The sequence below is a fragment of the Orcinus orca genome, chromosome 8 (genome assembly GCF_937001465.1).
Source record: "Orcinus orca chromosome 8, mOrcOrc1.1, whole genome shotgun sequence".
Lineage (NCBI taxonomy): Eukaryota > Metazoa > Chordata > Mammalia > Artiodactyla > Delphinidae > Orcinus > Orcinus orca.
In genome coordinates, this window is record NC_064566.1 from 50,651,466 (window position 1) to 50,671,818 (window position 20,353).

A 20,353-nucleotide genomic window follows, 5' to 3' on the forward strand; every position below is an offset into this window, starting at 1 on the left:
ATTACTATCAAAGAATGACAGCATATAGAAGGCAAGGTTAATTTTTAAAAACAAGATATTATAACATTAATTTCTTTATCAATTATAAAATGCTAATTTTCCTTTTTGTGCCCCTTTATTATTCTTTGCACTGACACATGACCTTGTTGTTTTATGAACTGAGTGTATTCAAAATTCATTTGAGTGAAAGATAAAAGCTCTTTAAACCATTCTTCTCAAGAGCAACATACATGGCAATAGACTTCTTTGACCTTCATCAAGGAGAACAATACACGCTCCAATTTTGTTAGAAGAAATAGCGTTTCCAGGAAATTTGTCCTTTAAAGCGTTCTTCTAATGTCATTGGTACCTTCATTTTGTTTGTATGCAAAAAACATTTTAGATTCTAAAATGGATAACATCACATATTGCACTAAAGGTAACTCGCCTTGCTGGAGGTTTCTAATAAAAACTGGAATGTGTTCTGCACAGCTTGGCATGTCTCTAGCTCCGTCCGGCTGAAGGCTATTAAATAATCCTTGAGGTGGTCATATACATTTCCATCAAGAGCCTGTAAAAAAGGAGTAAACAAAAGCAAAAAAATTATGATAAAGCTTTGACACACAATGCCTATTGTTTAAAAGGTAAGTTCAGTTTAAAATCTATTAATAAAAAATTAATAAAAGATATAGGTCATTATGTAAGAATAAATATAAACCTTAAACAATCACTTGGGAAAACATGGATTTCTCTAATAAATAGAAACTAAAAAAGGTAAACCCCAATATTGGTAAAGTTGTGGGGACAGGATAACACTTGGGAGACAAAATGCTTCATTTCTGATATTTGTTCATCTGCTTATTAGTTATGTCAACTTCTGTAGTCACTTTATAAGAGTAGGCGTGGGAGTTAAATGAAATAATGGATGTAAAGGATCCAGACACAGTGCCTGGAACAGAACAGACATTCAATAAACATTAATCTCCTCCATTTTTCCTCATCCATTATTGGTAAGATTCTAAATTAATATATTCTTACTATAGAGCAGTCAGAGAAAAAACACAATAGAAATAGTAAAAATAAAAAAATGACTCAGAAATCCTGTTTTGGGGAAGTAGCAACAATGCAAAATCTACAAAGAGTTTTAAACATTCTTACTTATTTAAGCATTTAGAGCAGAACTCTTTGAAATTGAAAAAAAAGAAGAGAAAACCACTAAACATTTGAGATACATTAAGTTATGATATACACAGACTAAAATATGCATAGCCACCAAAATAAAAACTGTGGAAACTGTGTAGATGGAAAAGAATATGTTGAATAATTTTAGGCTAACAAAGTAGAATAGAATACATACATACATACTAGCAACAGCTATAGGAAAATATATCAATAGTAATAATAATAAAGGTTCTGCAGTCTTACAAATTAACAAAGATCTTCTTAAAAATTGAGGTAAAATTCGCATACCATAAAAGTCACCATTTTAACTATTTCAAAGTGTACAATTCAGTGGCGTTTAGTACACTCACAATGTTGTGCAACCATCACTACTATCTAATTACAGGGCATATGCATCACCTCCAAAAGAAATCCCATACCCATTAAGTGGCTGCACCCATTCCTACCTTTCTCCCCGCCTCTGGCAACCACTAAACCACTTTCTTTTTTTAAAATTAATTAATTAATTAATTAATTTTGGGGGCTGCGTTGGGTCTTCATTGCTGTGCGCAGGTTTTCTCTAGTTGCGGCAAGCGGGGGCTGCTCTTCGTTGTGGTGCATTGGCTTCTCATTGAGGTGGCTTCTCTTGTTGCGGAGCACGGGCTCCAGGCATGTGGGCTTCAGTAGTTGTGGTTCACGGGCTCTAGAGCACAGGCTCAGGAGCTGTGGTGCACGGGCTTAGTTGCTCCGCAGCATGTGGGATCTTCCCAGACCAGGGCTTAAACCCGTGTCCCCTGCATTGGCAGGAGGATTCTTAACCTCTGTGCCACCAGGGAAGCCCCTCTACTTTCTAATTCTATGAATTTGCTTATTCTGGACATTTCATATAAATGGAATCGTATGATATGTGGTCTTTTGTGCCTGCCTCTGTCATTTAGCATGTTTTCAAGGTTCATCAATGTATTAGTACATTTTATGGCTAAACAATACTGCATTGTATGGATATGCCACATTTTGTTTATTCATTCATTAGTTGGTGGACATTTGGATTGTTTCCACTTTTTGGCTATTATGGATTTTCCAATTCTCTTGGGTATATACCTAGTAGTGGAACTGTTGGGTCCTCTGGTAATTCTGTGTCTAACTATTTGAGGAACTAACAATCTGTTTTCCACAGTGGCTGCACCATTTTACATCTCCACCAGCAACATATAAAGGTTCCAATTTCTCCACAACCTCATCAATACTTATTTTCCGTTTTTCTTTTTTTAATTATTCAAGCTGTCCCAGTGGTATCTCATTGTGGTTTTGATTTGCATTTCTCTAATGACTAATGATGTTGAGGGATTTTTTATGTGCTTATTGGCCATTTGTATATTTTCTTTGAAGAGATGTCTACTCAAGTCCTACACTCATTTGTAAATTGGGTTGTTTTTCTTTTTGTTGTTGAGTTGTAAGAGTTCTTTATATATTTGAATACTATTTATATATTTGGATACATATATCTTATAAGATATATGATTTTCAAATATAGTCTCCCATTTTGTGGGCTACATTTTTACTTTATTAATAGTGTCCTTTTTTTAAAAAAAAAAATTACTTATTTATTTATTTGGCTGCACCGGGTCTTAGCTGCAGCACACGGGCTCTTCACTGCAGCATGTGGTATCTTTAGTTGCAGCATGCGGGATCTTTAGTTGTGGTATGTGAGATCTAGTTCCCTGACCAGGGATCAATCCCAGGCCCCCTGCATTGGGAGCGCAGAGTCTTAGCCACTGGACCACCAGGGAAGTCCCTCAATAGTGTCCTTTCATGCACAAAAGTTTTAATTTTGTTGAGGTCTAATTTAGCTATTTTTTTCTTTTGTTGTTTGTGTTTTGGTGTCATATCTAAGAATCCTCAGTGGAGGTTTTATAGTAAGGAAATTATATATCCTACTTTCATTAAACATTCACTATAAAATTGACTTTTAAAAAATATACAAATTCTGTCCCCAAAGCATTAATAAATCTGCACGTTCTATAGTGCTTAAACCACTAGATGGCACCATCAAGCACTGTAAATATAGGCAGCACAAATTCCTTAAGATTCCTTTCCATGAAGTTATGCAACATCCCCAGAGAGACTGCTGGTGTTAAGTCTGAATAACAATTCCTACCTTAGGACATGCTTATCATTAACTTGTTAGAAAATGAACATAGAGCTACTTCTGATATGAGGTTGTGCCTTAGAATGCTCTTGGTCGATGGTCATATGACCTTGTGTTTGCATGAAACCTTGGAACATTTTATTTAAACATAGCAAACAGCAATATAGCCATCATGAGCTCCAGCCCGCAGAGTTTCTAATTGAGTAGGTTGGGGGTGGGGCCTGAGAATCTGTATTTTCTAACATCTTGCTGCTGGTCTGGGGACCATACTTTGACAACCACTGGACTAAACAGTCATTTTAGCTGATTAGATTGAATATTTATGTAGACTTAGACCCTGGTGACCCTGTAGAAGCACAGTGGCTGGAGGCAGAGAAGTCCACCATCCTGAATAGGGTCAAGAGCACCAATATGTGAAGTAGGCAGATCAGCATCTATTTTCAATTAAGAATCATGCTCTACTTCAGAATTATAAAGGCAGCATGGGAGAGAACTTGAGTTCTGAAATAAGTTGGATATGGGTTAGAATCTCAGAACTTTTACTTTATCATTTTGATGGTTTTCTCTTCTATAATTAGGGAAAGTGGGAATACCACATACTCCATGGGACACTATGAAGATCAACTAACGTAATGGAAGTGGCCCAATGTTAGTCTCCTTTTTTGCCTTGCTTAAAAATCTTTAATGGATTGGCCACATATTGATAATTATTAAAGCTGCGTACTGAATACATGGGGGTCATTATACTACTATTTTTACTTTGTTGTATACGGGAAATTTTCCATAAAAAATGTAAAGAGAAAATCTGGATATCATATTAGAAAGAAAAAGTGATGCTACAAAAAAAAATTTTTTTTAAGCTCCCACCGTATATTTTGAAAAGTCAAAATTCTTCAGCTGGTATCTAAAGGCCTTTATAATCTAGTCCCAAACTACCTCTCGTTAGCACCATCTCTTACCACTGTTGTCTGCACTGTACTCACATCCCAACCACACCAAGTTATTCTGGAAAATGACATTTACTATCATGTTTCCAATTAAGTTATTCTCTTGGTCTGGAATGTCCTTCCCTTCTTATTACACACTCAAATAGTTAATAATGATGGCGAACACAGGCAACTAATATTTACTAATGGCTCACTATGTTCCAAATGCTTTACAAAGATGACTCAACCAGTTCCTCCTTAGTGTTTCCACAATCTTTTGTATGTTGCATGGCTATTATTGCAAGTCATGGATTAAGTCTTATTCAGGCACAGTGCCTGGCAAATAGCAGATTCTCAAAAATATTTATAGAATAAATGAACGTTTTACTCTAGAGTTCAATACAGCAACAAAAATGCACTGAATTAGTTAGCTCACAGGCAAGCTATTCCCACCATATTCCAGTTAAGAGAAAAATGTACCATTAGTCATCATGTACCAAATACAGTAAAGGCTTTTCTTGGCTTCAGGGACCCAAATGAGGCTTAATGAATTTACATTAGGTGGGAAGTGGGCCAAGTGACTGGGAGCCTCTTATAGCACACAGAGATTAATCTTAAAATATTTCTTTCATCATATCATCATATTCACACCCAGAGTACCCCAGATTTTAATTATTACCTTTATAGGGTTGCAGTGTTCATTAACCTGCCCATGTACCAATTTTTCTGGTTGATAAGAATAAGAGAGCTGGAGGTCTTCTGGCCTAGGTGTATTATTGCTAGTGTTCATAAAGTTAATGCAGGAGGTACAAAAATTAAGAAATGGCTGGAATTCAAAACACAGGAAGTGGATGATTACCCTATGATTGGCTCCAGCCCCCTGCCTCAAGTTAACTGCAATTGTTTGAACCAGTGATGATGCCGAGAGATGAAGTTCAAAGCAATTCTGGCTAACACTGTCTCAACCTGGTTTGTGATTAGAAGGTAGAGTGCATATATGGATTTTGATAAAAAGCCAATAATTAAAAAGAAGTAGTTCCCTGAAACAGAATTAAATACTGGGAACCAAAGGAAAGAGCTTGAAAATGCTTTTTACAAATGCTTCCATCACAGTACTTATCACACAGAGTACTTACCGTTGTCTACCATAGTACTTAGTAACTGTCTCATGTGGATTATTGCTGCAATCTCCTATTGCTCTGCATACAGTTGTCCCTCCCACCAATATGCAATTCTAAATTGCATACTGAAAACATTTATATATGTATCTGATTTCCCCAATACACCATTAATTCCTTGAGGGCAGCAACACTTGTTTCTGCCTATATCCCTACTTTAATCTTGGCAGAGAAAGCCTGCAATAAATACTTACTGAAATGAACTGAACTGAGAGGGGTGGAAGGTACAAAAGCAGGCCCCAATTATATGAGAGGGAAGGCACTGAAGAAATATTTTGAGAGTAAATTAGAGAGAATCAAGCATTTACTTTATCTTAATTGGGTCAGCTTTACTCTGATGAAAATATATCATGTAATTATTCAGACTGACTTAAATTTTGACCAGACGCTATTTCCCTTCTCTGACTTTCACACCTATATATCCAACTGCCTCTCAGACTAAACCATTCTCTTCTCCAACTGCTCTTCTTCTTGTGTTCCTAGCTTAGTATGTAATGCCACTATCCACTCACCTGCCTAGGTCGGACACTTGGAAGTAAAGGTTTACTTTCCCCTCTGCCTTTCTCTCAACATCTAGTTAATTACTAAATCTTGGTGATTCCATTTCTTAAATATTTATCAAATCCATCCCCTCCTCCTATCCTTCACAGCTACTACCCTCCAGACATCCTGTTTCATCTGGATTACTGCAGCAATCTCCTGTTGCCCTGCATCTTGCCAACCTATTTCTACATTGAGGCTAGGCGGATGTTTCCAAGCTGCATATTTTACTTGACTGCTCAACAATGTTCACTGACTACTCATTACGTTTAAACTAAAGAACAAACAAAACAAAACAAAAACCTTTATGACTTTGTGACTGCATGATCTGGACATGGCTTACCTCTTCGCTTCTTTCCTTATTGCTCCCCATTTCCTTCTCTATTATCCCTACAATGTACATCTTTTGATTCCTCCAATATTCCTCTTTTATCTCTGGGTTTTCACAAAGGCTCTTCTTTCTTGACTTCTCTCTACTCTCTCCTCCTTGGTTTGGCTAACTCTTACTTATCAAGATCTTCACTTAATCATTAGCTATTCTGGACATCCAGAATGATTAAGTCTTTTTGCTTTATAACTCCTAATCATAGTGTAAAATTTTAGCATAAAATAGGCATTGGTAATGCCTATTTGTCTGTCTTTGCTTTGGGTTTGTTAAGTTCCACGAAGGGAGGGATCTTGTCTGGCTGTTTACCACTGTGTCTTCTGTACTGAGTGCAGGGTTTGATGTACTGGTAGTATTCAATATATATCTATTCAACAAATAATACACCAATCAGAATTCACATGTTAAAAAAAAAAGAATGAGCCCACACTTGAGTCCCATGATGGAAAAGTAAGCCTAGTGATGTTATGTAACACTGGTAAAATTTTGTATAAGCTAGAGAAGAAACTAATTTCACAAAACTCTGTCTAATGCAGTAGTTTTCAAGCCTTTTTAGTAGTGGCATCTTTTTATGTGGAATCCCAGACATAGAACATATATGACATTGCATACCTTCTCTCTCCCTCAGATCCTACTCTCTTGACCACTGGGGTAAACTTGCAGGCCAAGCTGGTATGCAAGACAGAACAGCACACCCCTGCCCTTTGCTCAAACTTATTGGGCAGAGCCTGGCACTTGACCTAAATTAGGTCATCTCTGGGATGGAAGCTGAAAGATGAGTTCAAAATGGCGTATTCTTCCCACCAAATGACTATTCTTCCCCCCAGGACACTTAAACCAACTCACGAGGAAAAGCAGTGATGAGAAACTTGGCAGAGTAAAGCTGGGAATGGGGGGCAGAGGAGAGGGCAAGAGACTATCCTTGGATTGGGTAGTTCCTGAGCAAACATCACCTTGTACTTGTGATTTGTTTACCTGAACCAACAAATTCCTATTTTGCTCCAACTACTTTGAGTTGAGTCATTGTTATTTGCAGTTAAGAGACTCCTTACTAAAGCATTATGGATGATACTTGTAGCCTATATCAGCCCTACTATCTAAATTATTTCTCTTGGTTGCATTATAAGAAAAAATCTTGATTCATAAAGATCACTAACTGCAGGTAATAACAAGTCAATAGCTTGCCTTACTATTCCTGGTTCTGTTCAATTAAACAGATCTAAAAGTTTGAAGTAGGCAATTTTTATTTCAAAGCTGAATCACAAATACAATCCAAAAGCTTCATGTATTTCTTTTTTTTTTTTGTGGTATGTGGGCCTCTCACTGTTGTGGCCTCTCCCGTTGCGGAGCACAGGCTCCGGACGCGCAGGCTCAGCGGCCATGGCTCACGGGCCCAGCCACTCCACGGCATGTGGGATCTTCCCAGATCGGGGCACAAACCCGTGTCCCCTGCATCAGCAGGCAGACCCTCAACCACTCGCCACCAGGGAAGCCCCATGTATTTCTTATAAATTTAAAGTAAGGTAAAAACTTTTTAAGGCTTACAGTAAATGATAAAAGTGTCACGACTGTAATAGTTTGACAAGGACATGCATGGTGAAGATGCATCTGAGCCCTGTCTAGCATTTATATGAGCAAGACACAAGAATGTTTTCTAAGTGTAGTTGTATGTTCAATTTCAAATGAGCAGATGTGCACAAATTTCAGTTCCTATATAGATATGTGTGCAGAGCCACAAATTTCACAATCTATGACACATTAGAATTCACATATATGCTCAGAAATGGCAGGAGAAGCATTCTTTCAAGGTTTACACAAATATGAGTTTATCTGGCAGTATGAGCTTCTTGGTGGTTTCCATTATGCAAAAATTTGGGAAGTAACTCATCCAAGTGTACATTTTAAACACAGCCAAACTTTGTTCTTGATTATTTGGTACAAATTGCTAGGGGAAGAAGTCTGTAATACCTAAACTGAGAAACCACGGGGACTTTCATTAGCAATATGTTTTAATAATCTAGCACTGTTTTTGAAAAATCAGAATTTGAATGCCTTTAAGCATCCATGTTCTTTTGAGTTGCCTGTAGGCCATATATTCTCTTATATATTACTTCTGCCCTCTTTACTCATTTGATCAACTTGATCTCTAAAATCAGCTGAGTTTGGAACTCAACTCTTAGTAGTGAATACTCAAAATAGTAAAGAAAAATTGGGATATCCTAAAGACAAATTCAGAAGCTTAGAATTCTAGGGTGTCCTACTAAACATTTACTTTACAGGAGAGTATAAATTCCTAGAACTTATTTGAAGAGGAACATTATGATGAACTAGGAGTTAGGAGAAAGAAAATTTGTCATTTTTCTAAGCATCTGATGCAATTTTCCCTAAAGTAAGAACTTTAAACAGTGGCTTCCTTATTTAGATCCAGGAAGGGCAGAGATTCTGTAGTCACAGAGTTATGCTGAAATCTCTTGAGTTTCCTTAATGCAGCCTAGAAAAAGCAAACCCTTCTTTTTCTGACAGCAATGGGTATTCTACAAGAGTCTTTGGTAAAAGTCAAGGATATAAATATCAAGATGATGATAAATATAAGCTGTCTTAAAATTAAATCATGAAATTCTATAGTCCTCCTTTGCTGATGGAAGAAAACAATAATTGCCTGCCTACATTTGTTTTTCTTTCTGAAAAGACTCCAAGGTGTACTTAGGCAGGATGCAAAGAAAAAGTAGATTTTTACAAATTTAAAGAGATCAAAGCAAGTACTGGGCTGTATTTGCATCACTGTAAATATCTTAATAGATGGTTTAATTTGTCAACTGATATAAAGTAAAATTAGAAACACATCACCTAATTTTATACTTGGTTATTTTATTTAAAAGCACTAAATTACTTCAGTTCTATGAAAGAGGAAACAAGTAAGAAACTTTCTGGCTGTGAATTACAAAGCCAGGAAAGGAAAATTTAATACTGCTTTTCTATAAAGTCTGTGTCGTCAGGCTTCCCTGGTGGCGCAGTGATTGAGAGCCCTCCTGCCAATGCAAGGGACACGGGTTCGGGCCCTGGTCCGGGAAGATCCCACATGTCGTGGAGCAGCTAGGCCCATGCGCCACGGCTGCTGAGCCTGCACTCTGGAGCCTGTGAGCCACAAGTACTGAAGCCCGCACGCCTAGAGCCTGTGCTCCGCAGCAAGAGAAGCCACTGCCATGAGAAGCCCACGCCCCGCAACAAAGAGTGGCCCCTGCTCACCGCAACTAGAGAAAAGCCCGCGCGCAGCAACAAAGACCCAATGCAGTCAAAAATAAATAAGTTAATTTATTTAAAAAAAAAAAAAAAAGTCTGTGTCATCCTCTTGAGTTACTTACTAGCATGCATTATCTAGTTGTGTGTGCTAAAACCATCTCAAAATTTAGGTTGCAATCCCAAAGCAGCATGGTTCAATAGAAAGCTTTGAACCACGTACACCTGCATTCAAATCCCAGTTCAACCACTTACTAGAAATGTCACTTTGGGGAAACACTGAACCTTCTTGAGCATTAAATTCCTGATCTGATAGAGTCTAGAGAGTATGGTACTTACCAAAGATGGTTATTAAAATAATAAACCCTAAACATTTCTATGTTCTACCCAAGAATTTCACCTATTTCCCTTATAGGACCTATATTAAAGGATTCTGGTGACAGACCTGGTTTTGAGTCTTGATTCTGTACTTAAGCTGTATAACCTCTCTAAGCCTCAGTTTCCTCATCTAGAAAGAGATAATAATAGTATCTTTTTGTGAGGTCTGTAAAACAGTGTACCGTTTTAATTCCCTTGTTTCTTTTACTAGCTCTTTTTGAGTTCTTTTCGTAGTGGTCACCTGAGGATTACAATTAACATCTTAATTTAAAGCAAACATGTTTGGATTAATGCAAACTTAATTCAACAGAATACAAAAACTATGCTCCTACAGAGACTTCCCTGGTGGCGCATTGGTTAAGGCTCTGCGCTCCCAATGCAGGGAGCCCGGGGTTTGATCCCTGGTCAGGGAACTAGATCCCACATGCATGCCGCAACTAAGGAGCCAGGAAGGTGCAACTAAGGAGCCTTTGAGCTACAACTCAGGAGCCCACCTGCCGCAATTAAGACCCAGTCCAACCAAATAAATAAATAAATATATTTTTTAAAAACAAACAAAAAACTATGCTCCTATATACCTCTATTCTCTCCCTCTTCTTGTCATAGAGCTATATCTTTATACATTATAAGCCCATCAATGTTTTATAATTATTGCTTTATGCATTGTCTTTTATTTTAAAGGGAGAGGTATTTTATTTATTTATTTATTTATTTTTAATCTTTTGGCTATGCGCCATGTGGGATCTTAGTTCTCCGACCAAAGATCAAACCCATGCCCCCTGCAGTGGAGGCACTGGAAACATAGTCTTAACCACTGCACCGCCAGTGGTTAATAATAGGGAAGTCCCTATTGCTTTATGCATTGTATTTTTTTTTATGCATTGTATTTTTTTTTATGCATTGTATTTTAAATCAGCCTTAAATTATCTACTCCTTTCTCAAACTGGATAATCTCAGTTGTCTGATCTTTAAGTTCATGGATTCCTTCTTTTGCCAGTTCAGCTTTGTTGCCAAATCCTTCCAGTGTATTTTATTTTATTATTTTATTTTATTTATTTTATTTTTTTGGAGGTACACGGGCCTCTCACTGTTGTGGCCTGTCCCATTGCGGAGCACAGGCTCCAGACGCACAGGCTCAGCGGCCATGGCTCACGGGCCCAGCCGCTCCGCGGGATGTGGGACCTTCCCAGGCCAGGGCACGAACCCGTGTCCCCTGCATCGGCAGGCGGACTCTCAACCACTGCGCCACCAGGGAAGCCCTTTCCAGTGTATTTTAATCTCAGTTACTGTACTTTTCAATTCCAGAATTTCTATTTGGTTCCTTTTTATAGTTTCTATCTCTTTGTCCATATTCTCTCTTTGGTGAAACATTGTTCTCATACTTTCCTTTAGTTCTTTGGACATGGTTTCATCTAGCTCTTTGATCATATTAAAAACAGGTGATTTAGAATCTTTCTTTAGTAAGTTCAACATATGGGCTTCCTTGGGGTCAGTTTCTACTGACTCCTTTTATTCCTTGTGTATGGGTTATACTTTCTTGTTTCTTTGTATGTCTAGTTTTTGATTAAGAATGGGACATTTAAAATATAATGTGGCAATTCTGGAAATCAGATTCCCCTCTCTCCCCAGGATATCTTGTTACTCCTGCTGTTTGCTTATTTACTGACCATGTTTTATCTCTGTGCTCCAGGGAATCCCAGAACTTTGCAAGGAGCTTCACAGACTCCAAAAATACTTGATTTAAAAGCTTTAATATTAATATATATCACTTTGACTATCTTTTAAATATACATGAATTTTAGTCCCTCAGCCATTCATTATTTTCCATCTCACCCTCCTGCTAAACAATCTTCATTTCCAACAAACACTCCAGAATTAGCAATCAAGTAAAATCATGTGATAAAGGTGAGTGAATTGGGCAGGCAAACTTAAAGCAGCGTACTTCAAGAGAGTCAAGCGAAGACTATACTGGTCTGAGTATACTGCTTTAGGAAATCCCTTTTGCCCCCATCCCAATCTCAAATCTATTTTGTTCCTCACATATATACTTACAGGCAAAAATAATTAGAGTAGCTTTCCTTATAGTGGAAGCTGAGGATATAATCACATAATTTTTGCGGTCCATAAATTATTTGTGGGAATTTACATTTTGTTTTTATTTTAATAAATCATTTAAAAAGATATAATTTAACCCAGGATTATACAGATGATCACCTTTTACTGGAGTACTGCCGTGTGATTTCTGTGCCAATGCTTGTGTTCACAATCAATGAGCCAAGTAGTTTTACTCCAGTGGTCTTAGGTTAATGAGAATAGGTCTTGAACTTAAAATGACCTTAAACTTAAAATGTAAATGACATAGTTGAAACACTGAGGAGATCAAATGACATCAGTGGGTGCTATACTAACAAAGCGAAAAGGGTGGTGAGAGAAAAGAGTCATTGTAGGCGTATGGTAGTATAGGCACTGAGAAATCAAAAGAATCTGAAGAGAATACCATAACTTACATTTCAAGTAGCAATTTAGGGTCAACTGATCATTATCAGCTATTATATTTAATTCATTTTGTCAATTTGAATTTTACTGATTTTATACATTCGTTTGTAATTAAATGATAACTCTGTTTTGGTTTCATACTTGTATAAAAGCTATAAGCATATATTTTTAACCTGGGTTTATTTATACATATTTAAATAACACTGTAGTCAAAATAATTTAAGAGACTACAGGAATTTTTGCCCATGAAAAAGAGGGTCCTAGATTATTCAAAGGTAAAAAGTTTCATCACTGTTCCAGTTTTTACTCCACCTCAGGACTGTTTAGAAGAGCATGCCTCCTGCTTAGTTACTTTAAAATTTTTTTTTTTTTTTAACATCTTTATTGGAGTATAATTGCTTTACAATGGTATGTTAGTTTCAGCTTCACAACAAAATGAATCAGTTATATATATACATATATTCCCATATCTCTTCCCGCTTGCGTCTCCCTCCCTCCCACCCTCCCTATCCCACCCCTCCAGGCGGTCACAAAGCACCGAGCTGATCTCCCTGGGCTATGCGGCTGCTTCCCACTAGCTATCTACCTTACGTTTGGTAGTGTATATATGTCCATGCCTCTTTATCGCTTTGTCACCGTTTACCCTTCCCCCTCCCCATAGTCTCAAGTCCATTCTCTAGTAAGTCTGTGTCTTTATTCCTGTTTCACCCCTAGGTTTTTCATGACATTTTTTTTTTTTAAATTCCATATATATGTGTTAGCATACGGTATTTGTCTCTCTCTTTCTGACTTACTTCACTCTGTATGACAGACTCTAGGTCTATCCACCTCATTACAAATAGCTCAATTTCGTCTCTTTTTATGGCTGAGTAATATTCCATTGTATATATGTGCCACATCTTCTTTATCCATTCATCCGATGATGGACACTTAGGTTGTTTCCATCTCTGGGCTATTGTAAATAGAGCTGCAATGAAAATTTTGGTACATGACTCTTTTTGAATTATGGTTTTCTCAGGGTATATGCCCAGTAGTGGGATTGCTGGGTCATATGGTAGTTCTATTTGTAGCTTTTTAAAGAACCTCCATACTGTTCTCCACAGTGGCTGTATCAATTTACATTCCCACCAACAGTGTAAGAGGGTTCCCTTTTCTCCACACCCTCTCCAGCATTTATTGTTTGTAGATTTTTTGATGATGGCCATTCTGACCGGTGTGAGATGATATCTCATTGTAGTTTTGATTTGCATTTCTCTAATGATTAATGATGTTGAGCATTGTTTCATGTGTTTGTTGGCAATCTGTATATCTTCTTTGGAGAAATGTCTATTTAGGTCTTCTGCCCATTTTTGGATTGGGTTGTTTGTTTTTCTGTTATTAAGCTGCATGAGCTGCTTATAAATTTTGGAGATTAATCCTTTGTCAGTTGCTTCATTTGCAAATATTTTCTCCCATTCTGAGGGTTGTCTTTTGGTCTTGTTTATGGTTTCCTTTGCTACTAAAGAGTTTCTGCTAAAAGATCAGCTGTTAACCTTATGGGGATTCCCTTGTGTGTTATTTGTTGTTTTTCCCTTGCTGCTTTTAATATGTTTTCTTTGTATTTAATTTTTGACAGTTTGATTAATATGTGTCTTGGCGTATTTCTCCTTGGATTTATCCTGTATGGGACTCTCTGTGCTTCCTGGACTTGATTAACTATTTCCTTTCCCATATTAGGGAAGTTTTCAACTATAATCTCTTCAAATATTTTCTCAGTCCCTTTCTTTTTCTCTTCTTCTTCTGGAACCCCTATAATTCAAATGTTGGTGCGTTTAATGTTGTCCCAGAGGTCTCTGAGACTGTCCTCAGTTCTTTTCATTCTTTTTTCTTTATTCTGCTCTGCAGTAGTTATTTCCACTATTTTATCTTCCAGGTCACTTATCCGTTCTTCTGCCTCAGTTATTCTGCTATTGATCCCATCTAGAGTACTTTTAATTTCATTTACTGTGTTGTTCATCGTTGCTTGTTTCATCTTTAGTTCTTCTAGGTCCTTGTTAACTGATTCTTGCAATTTGTCCATTCTATTGTCCATTCTATCTCCAAGATTTCGGATCAACCTTACTATAATTATTCTGAATTCTTTTTCAGGTAGACTGCCTATTTCCTCTTCATTTGTTAGGTCTGGTGGGTTTTTATCTTGCTCCTTCATCTGCTGTGTGTTTTTCTGTCTTTTCATTTTGCTTATCTTACTGTGTTTGGGGTCTCCTTTTTTGCAGGCTGAAGGTTCGTAGTTCCTGTTGTTTTTTGTGTCTGTCCCCAGTGGCTAAGGTTGGTTCAGTGGGTTGTGTAGGCTTCCTGGTGGAGGGTGCTAGTGCCTGTGTTCTGGTGGATGAGGCTGGATCTTGTCTTTCTGGTGGGCAGGTCCACGTCTGGTGGTGTGTTTTGGGGTGTCTGTAGACTTATTATGATTTTGGGCAGCCTCTCTGCTAATGGGTGGGGTTGTGTTCCTGTCTTGCTAGTTGTTTGGCATAGGATGTCCAGCACTGTAGCTTGCTGGTCGTTGAGTGAAGCTGGGTGCTGGCGTTGAGATGGAGATCTCTCGGAGATTTTTGCTGTTTGATATTATGTGCAGCTGGGGGGCCTCTTGTGGACCAGTGTCCTGAAGTTGGCTCTCCCACCTCAGAGGCACAGCACTGACTCCTGGCTGCAGCACCAAGAGCCTTTCATCCACAGGGCTCCTTAATTTGGGATGATTCGTTGTCTATTCAGGTATTCCACAGATGCAGGGTATATCAAGTTGATTGTGGAGCTTTAATCCGCTGCTTCTGAGGCTGCTGGGAGAGATTTCCCTTTCTCTTCTTTGTTCTCACAGTTCCCAGGGGCTCAGCTTTGGATTTGGCCCCGCCTGTGCGTGTAGGTCGCTGGAGGGCGTCTGTTCTTTGCTCAGACAGGACGGGGTTAAAGGAGCCGCTGATTCGGAGGCTCTGGCTCACCCAGGCCGGGGGGTAGGGAGGGTCACGGAGTGCGGGGGCGGGCCTGCAGCGGCAGAGGCCGGCGTGACGTTGCAGCCTGAGGCGCGCCGTGCGTTCTCCCGGGGGAGCCGTCCCTGGATCCCGGGACCCTGGCAGTGGTGGGCTGCACAGGCTCCCCGGAAGGGCGTGTGGCTAGTGACCTGTGTTCGCACACAGGCCTCCTGGCGGCGGCAGCAGCGGCCTTAGCGTCTCATGCCCGTCTCTGGGCTCCGCACTTTTAGCCGCGGCTCACGCCCGTCCCTGGAGCTCTCTCAAGCAGCGTTCTTAATACCCTCTCCTCGTGCACCAGGAAACAAAGAGGGACGTAAAAGTCTCTTGCCTCTTCGGCAGGTCCCGACCCCTCCCCGGACTCTCTCCCGGCAAGCCGCGGCGCACCAACGCCCTGCAGGCTGTGTTTACGCCGCCAACCTCAGTCCTCTCCCGGCGCTCCGACAAAAGCCGGAGCCTCAGCTCCCAGTCCCGCCCGCCCCAGCGGGCGAGCAGACAAGCCTCTCGGCTGGTGAGTGCCGGTCGGCCCGATTCTCTGCGCTGGAATCTGTCCGCTTTGCCCTCCGCACCCCTGTTGCTGTGCTCTCCTCCGCGGCTCCCAAGCTCCCCCACTCCGCCTCCTGAAGTCTCCACCCGCGAAGGGGCTTCCTAGTGTGTGGACACTTTTCCTCCTTCACAGCTCTCTCCCGCTGGTGCAGGACCCGTCCCTATCCTTTTGTCTCTGTTTAGTTTTTTCTTTTGCCCTAACCAGGTACGTGGGGGGTTCCTTGCCTTTGGGAGGTCTGAGGTCTTCTGCCAGCGTTCAGTAGGTGCTCCGTAGGTCCTCCTGCTTAGTTAAATAGCAGATTTTTGTTCACCAACTATACCACCCCTGCAGTAAAGAGGGGCTCTTCCTCAGTTGTGGTCCTGATGACCAACAGGTAGTGATGATATGGGCACGGTCACACAGCTGGAAGCAAGAAGATCTGAAGGGACTTCCCTGGTGATGCAGTGATTAAGAATCCGCCTGCCAATGCAGGGGACACGGGTTCGATCCCTGGTCCGGGAAGATCCCATGTGCTGTGGAGTAACTAAGCCTGTGCGCCACAACTACTGAGCCTGCGCTCTAGAGCCTGCGAGCCACAACTACTGAGCCCACATGCCACAACTACTGAAGCTCATGTGCCTAGAGCCCATGCTCTGCAACAAGAGAAGCCACCGCAATGAGAAGCCTGCGCAGCGCAACAAAGAGTAGCCCCCACTCGCTGCAACTGAGAAAGCCCATGCACAACAATGAAGACCCAACACAGCCAAAAATTAAAAAAAAAAAAAAAAAAAAAAAAAGATCTGTAGGGACAAAAGGCCTTAAGGAGGAAAACAGAAAGGCTTCTGGGAGAAACTATGACTGAAGTTCAGATCGTTAGGTATGTAAACCAGAAAAACATACATATCAGACAGTAAATAGGATTGCTGAAAATAGAAGGATTTTTGGCATTCCAATTTAGATCTAGAATTTCGCCATATTCGTCTTTTGGTGGTATTATTTAAATATCTTCTGAGTGCACTTTTGAGACTAAAGTATTGAAATGCCAGAAAATATTTAGCATGAAGAATATAAAGCCTTAGTTTTAATTCAGGAAGCATTATCCCAGATATAGGTAGTCTGAAAGTTCCTTACATTGAAATTTTAGGGAAGAGTTAATACACATTTCTTGGATATATGGAACGATTAACAGAAAGGGAATAGTCTAATGCCCTTCAAAGGTTTCTGAACTATAACTGGTGGTTATACTGAACGGGGTCTGATCTTTTATAGCTCAAAGACAGCCTGTGATAGGAACAATCTTAGACATATGGTATATTAACATGTGATAGCTAAATTTCTTTGCACCTGAGTTTCCTATGTAATTTGTACTATGACACAAGGACCTACTGCATAGCACAGGGAGCTCTGCTCAACATCATGTAACAACCTAAATGGGAAAAGAATTTGAAAAATAGATACATGTATAACTGAATCACTTTGCTGTACACCTGAAACTATACAACATTGCTAATCAACTATACTCCTATATAAAAAAAGTTAAAAAAATAATTATTCAACAGTTCAATTCAATAAAATATTTCTTGAGACCCTAAACTATGCCAAGAATGATGTTAAGGGTTGAATCTGTGTTTGTATGTGTGTATTTGAGTATATAACTATGAAGAATTTGGCCAAGTATTGGAGACAAGCATGTAATAGTATGATTTTAATTATACAGGGTTCTAGTAGAGAAGCACCTGAACAAACGTGGAGGTTTAAGGAAGATTTTCTGGAGGAAATGATGCCGGAGTGCATGTGAAAGTCTTAAGAATTACATTAGTCACATTTTTTATTAAGAGAATGGTCAGTACTTAACTACTGAAATCAGTATTTATCAAAGCTCACCTAAGACTAACATCATTTTGATTATTTTTTTCCTAATAAATCAATTCAGAAGGTTTTAAAATGGTCTTTAAGTTGCACTCTAAAGCTGATTTAAGATTATGAATGTTTTCTAAAAAACACATTTTAGAAAGTAAGGATAAGAGCTATAAACATTTTGGTCTTTACATTTAACAGAAGTGGGCTCTGAGCTAAACATGTAAAGCAGTATGTTTTCATAATTTAATACAGTAGTCAACTGTACTTTGGGGGGCATATAGTTATTCAGTATATCAAAGCTTTCAAGCATAGAGTCCATGAAAAAAGAATTTGGCTTTTCTTATTATAAACACTCACATGTCCATACTGAAGTCAATTCCAGCAACAACCTCTGCTGTGCTCAGCAGTATTTGAATCACAGAAAAAGCATTAGCTCAGGACATTTAAGAAGGAAGGAAATCAAGAAAGACAAAATCAATTTCTCAGCAGTAAAAACAATAATTCCACTTCTAAAAAAGTAACAACTATAAACATTTTTGCACCCAGTTACTAAGACTGTAGGTGTAATAGACTGCTCCTTAAATACCTTTCTAAATAATGGATTTAAAATTATAAGACAAAAATTAAGTTTCTAGGTTCTTATTCCAAAGTTTAATGGTACCTACAATTATAACAGCTTTAAAGAGTTAACGGAGGTTTATTCTGATTTTAAACGTTGCCTGTTTGGTAAAAACATTCCAGTTTGTGTTAGATTTTGATCTCTTACCGAAAACTACCTGGTTTATAGGAAATCTATGAAGATGGTGAGTGAATCTTTCTGTAATCAAGAAGTAAAGTTCCAGGGAGCTTCTTTAACAACATCTGTGGACTGCTTATTCAGTCTCCTCTGGCAAGAGCCCCTAGTGTTTTATGCAACAGTGCTATAGCCTTTGTGTAAAAGGGGCAAACAAAGCCAAACTAAAATGGCATTTATGATTATTCTTAGCTCTAATTTCATAGAAGCAGGACAAATAAATTTTAGCCCTAAGTGGGAATCAGCTTTGTCATCATTCTTAGCCTTTCAAACTCATCACTACCAAGATTCTAAAGACTGAAAGTCTTAAAACAATATTTAAATGGAATGAGACTGTGTGTATTTGTGGGGGTGTGTGCTCATTCTCTGCTTATCACAAATGCACCACACTTTCAATACTGAAAGGTCTTTTATAACGGATGTTAGTATTTTAGTTGATGTGAACAGATTTGAGCAGACACATGCATGTCTCCAAAATGCAGTTTCCAAGTATCATTTTAATATTAAAGAAAATAATATATGTAATGAGGTTAGTTTAATGTGTGGAAAGTAATAAATAGTCAATGAACAAGACTACTTTTATATTTTTGTTCTCCTTTAAGGGGCCAGAGGCCATCTGGATCTTGTTAAATATTGTATCTCCAATAAAAGGCACATAGAAGACACCCAGTAAATATCTGTTAAATTATGAATGAATGAATGGCCTGCAATGAAAATGTGTGCTAACAGTACTTTATCTTCCATGTCTAAAACAGTATGTAAGAGGATGTAAGTACTTAATAAAAATATGTTAGATTTCAGTTCGCTTGGTAAGAAATATGGGCTCCAACTCTATTAATATATCATCACTATCTTTAGCATTAACTCTTATCCTTTTAATGATCCATCCTTTTCTTCAAATTTTAACGGTTCTGAAGAGTTGTTGAAATAGCACAAAATGAAAATGTTCAACTTATCAGTAAGCAAAAACCTAAAATAATATTAAATTAAGAGTATTACGGGCTTCCCTGGTGGCGCAGTGGTTGAGAGTCCGCCTGCCGATGCAGGGGACACGGGTTTGTGCCCCGGTCCAGGAAGATCCCACATGCTGTGGAGCGTCTGGGCCTGTGAGCCATGGCCACTGAGCCTGCGTGTCTGGAGGCTGTGCTCCACAACGGGAGAGGCCACAACAGGGAGAGGCCCGCGTACCGCGAAAAAAAAAAAAAAAAGAGTATTACGCTCATCCAAACTGTGGCTCTCGTAAGTGTATCTATTTAATTTTAAAACACAGCTTTGATAAGGGTGTCAGGAAATAGGTATTTTTGTACACTGCTTTTCAGAGTATAAATTGATATAATCTTTCTGGAAGGTAATGAGTCTTATGGAAAGTATTAACAAATCTTTGTTTTTGACCAGGGAAAAAAAGCTGTCTCAAGGAAGTTATCAAAGAGGTATACAAAGGTTAGTATAAAAGAATCTTCACTACAGATTTATAAAAACAGACAAAAGCAGATATGAAAATCTATGGCATATTGATATAATCAAATACTATGTGGTCATTCAAATCACATTTTCAAGTAATATTTAAAGGCAGGAATATTTCAAAATGTGTTTCATGCGAAAAAGGTACTTGTGAAAACAAAATGATACTGATTTTGAAGCATGTATATACAATATATGCATAGAAAAAATTAGAAGGTATTAGAATAATGCTGCCCTCATAGAATGAGTTAGAAAGTGTTCCCTCTATTTTCTGGAAGAATTTGA

At 38.7% G+C, this 20,353-nt stretch overlaps 1 protein-coding gene across 6 annotated transcripts in view; it reads right to left on the reverse strand.

Annotated features, from left to right (window-relative positions):
• Window positions 1-20,353, reverse strand: part of FCHSD2 (FCH and double SH3 domains 2) — a 295,266-nt gene that overhangs the window by 80,376 nt on the left and 194,537 nt on the right. For all 6 annotated transcript variants that reach the window (XM_049714265.1, XM_049714263.1, XM_049714266.1 and 3 more), the window contains one exon: window positions 428-550. In XM_049714265.1, the coding sequence (XP_049570222.1) occupies window positions 428-550 (123 nt within the window). The remainder of the gene's footprint in view (window positions 1-427; window positions 551-20,353) is intronic.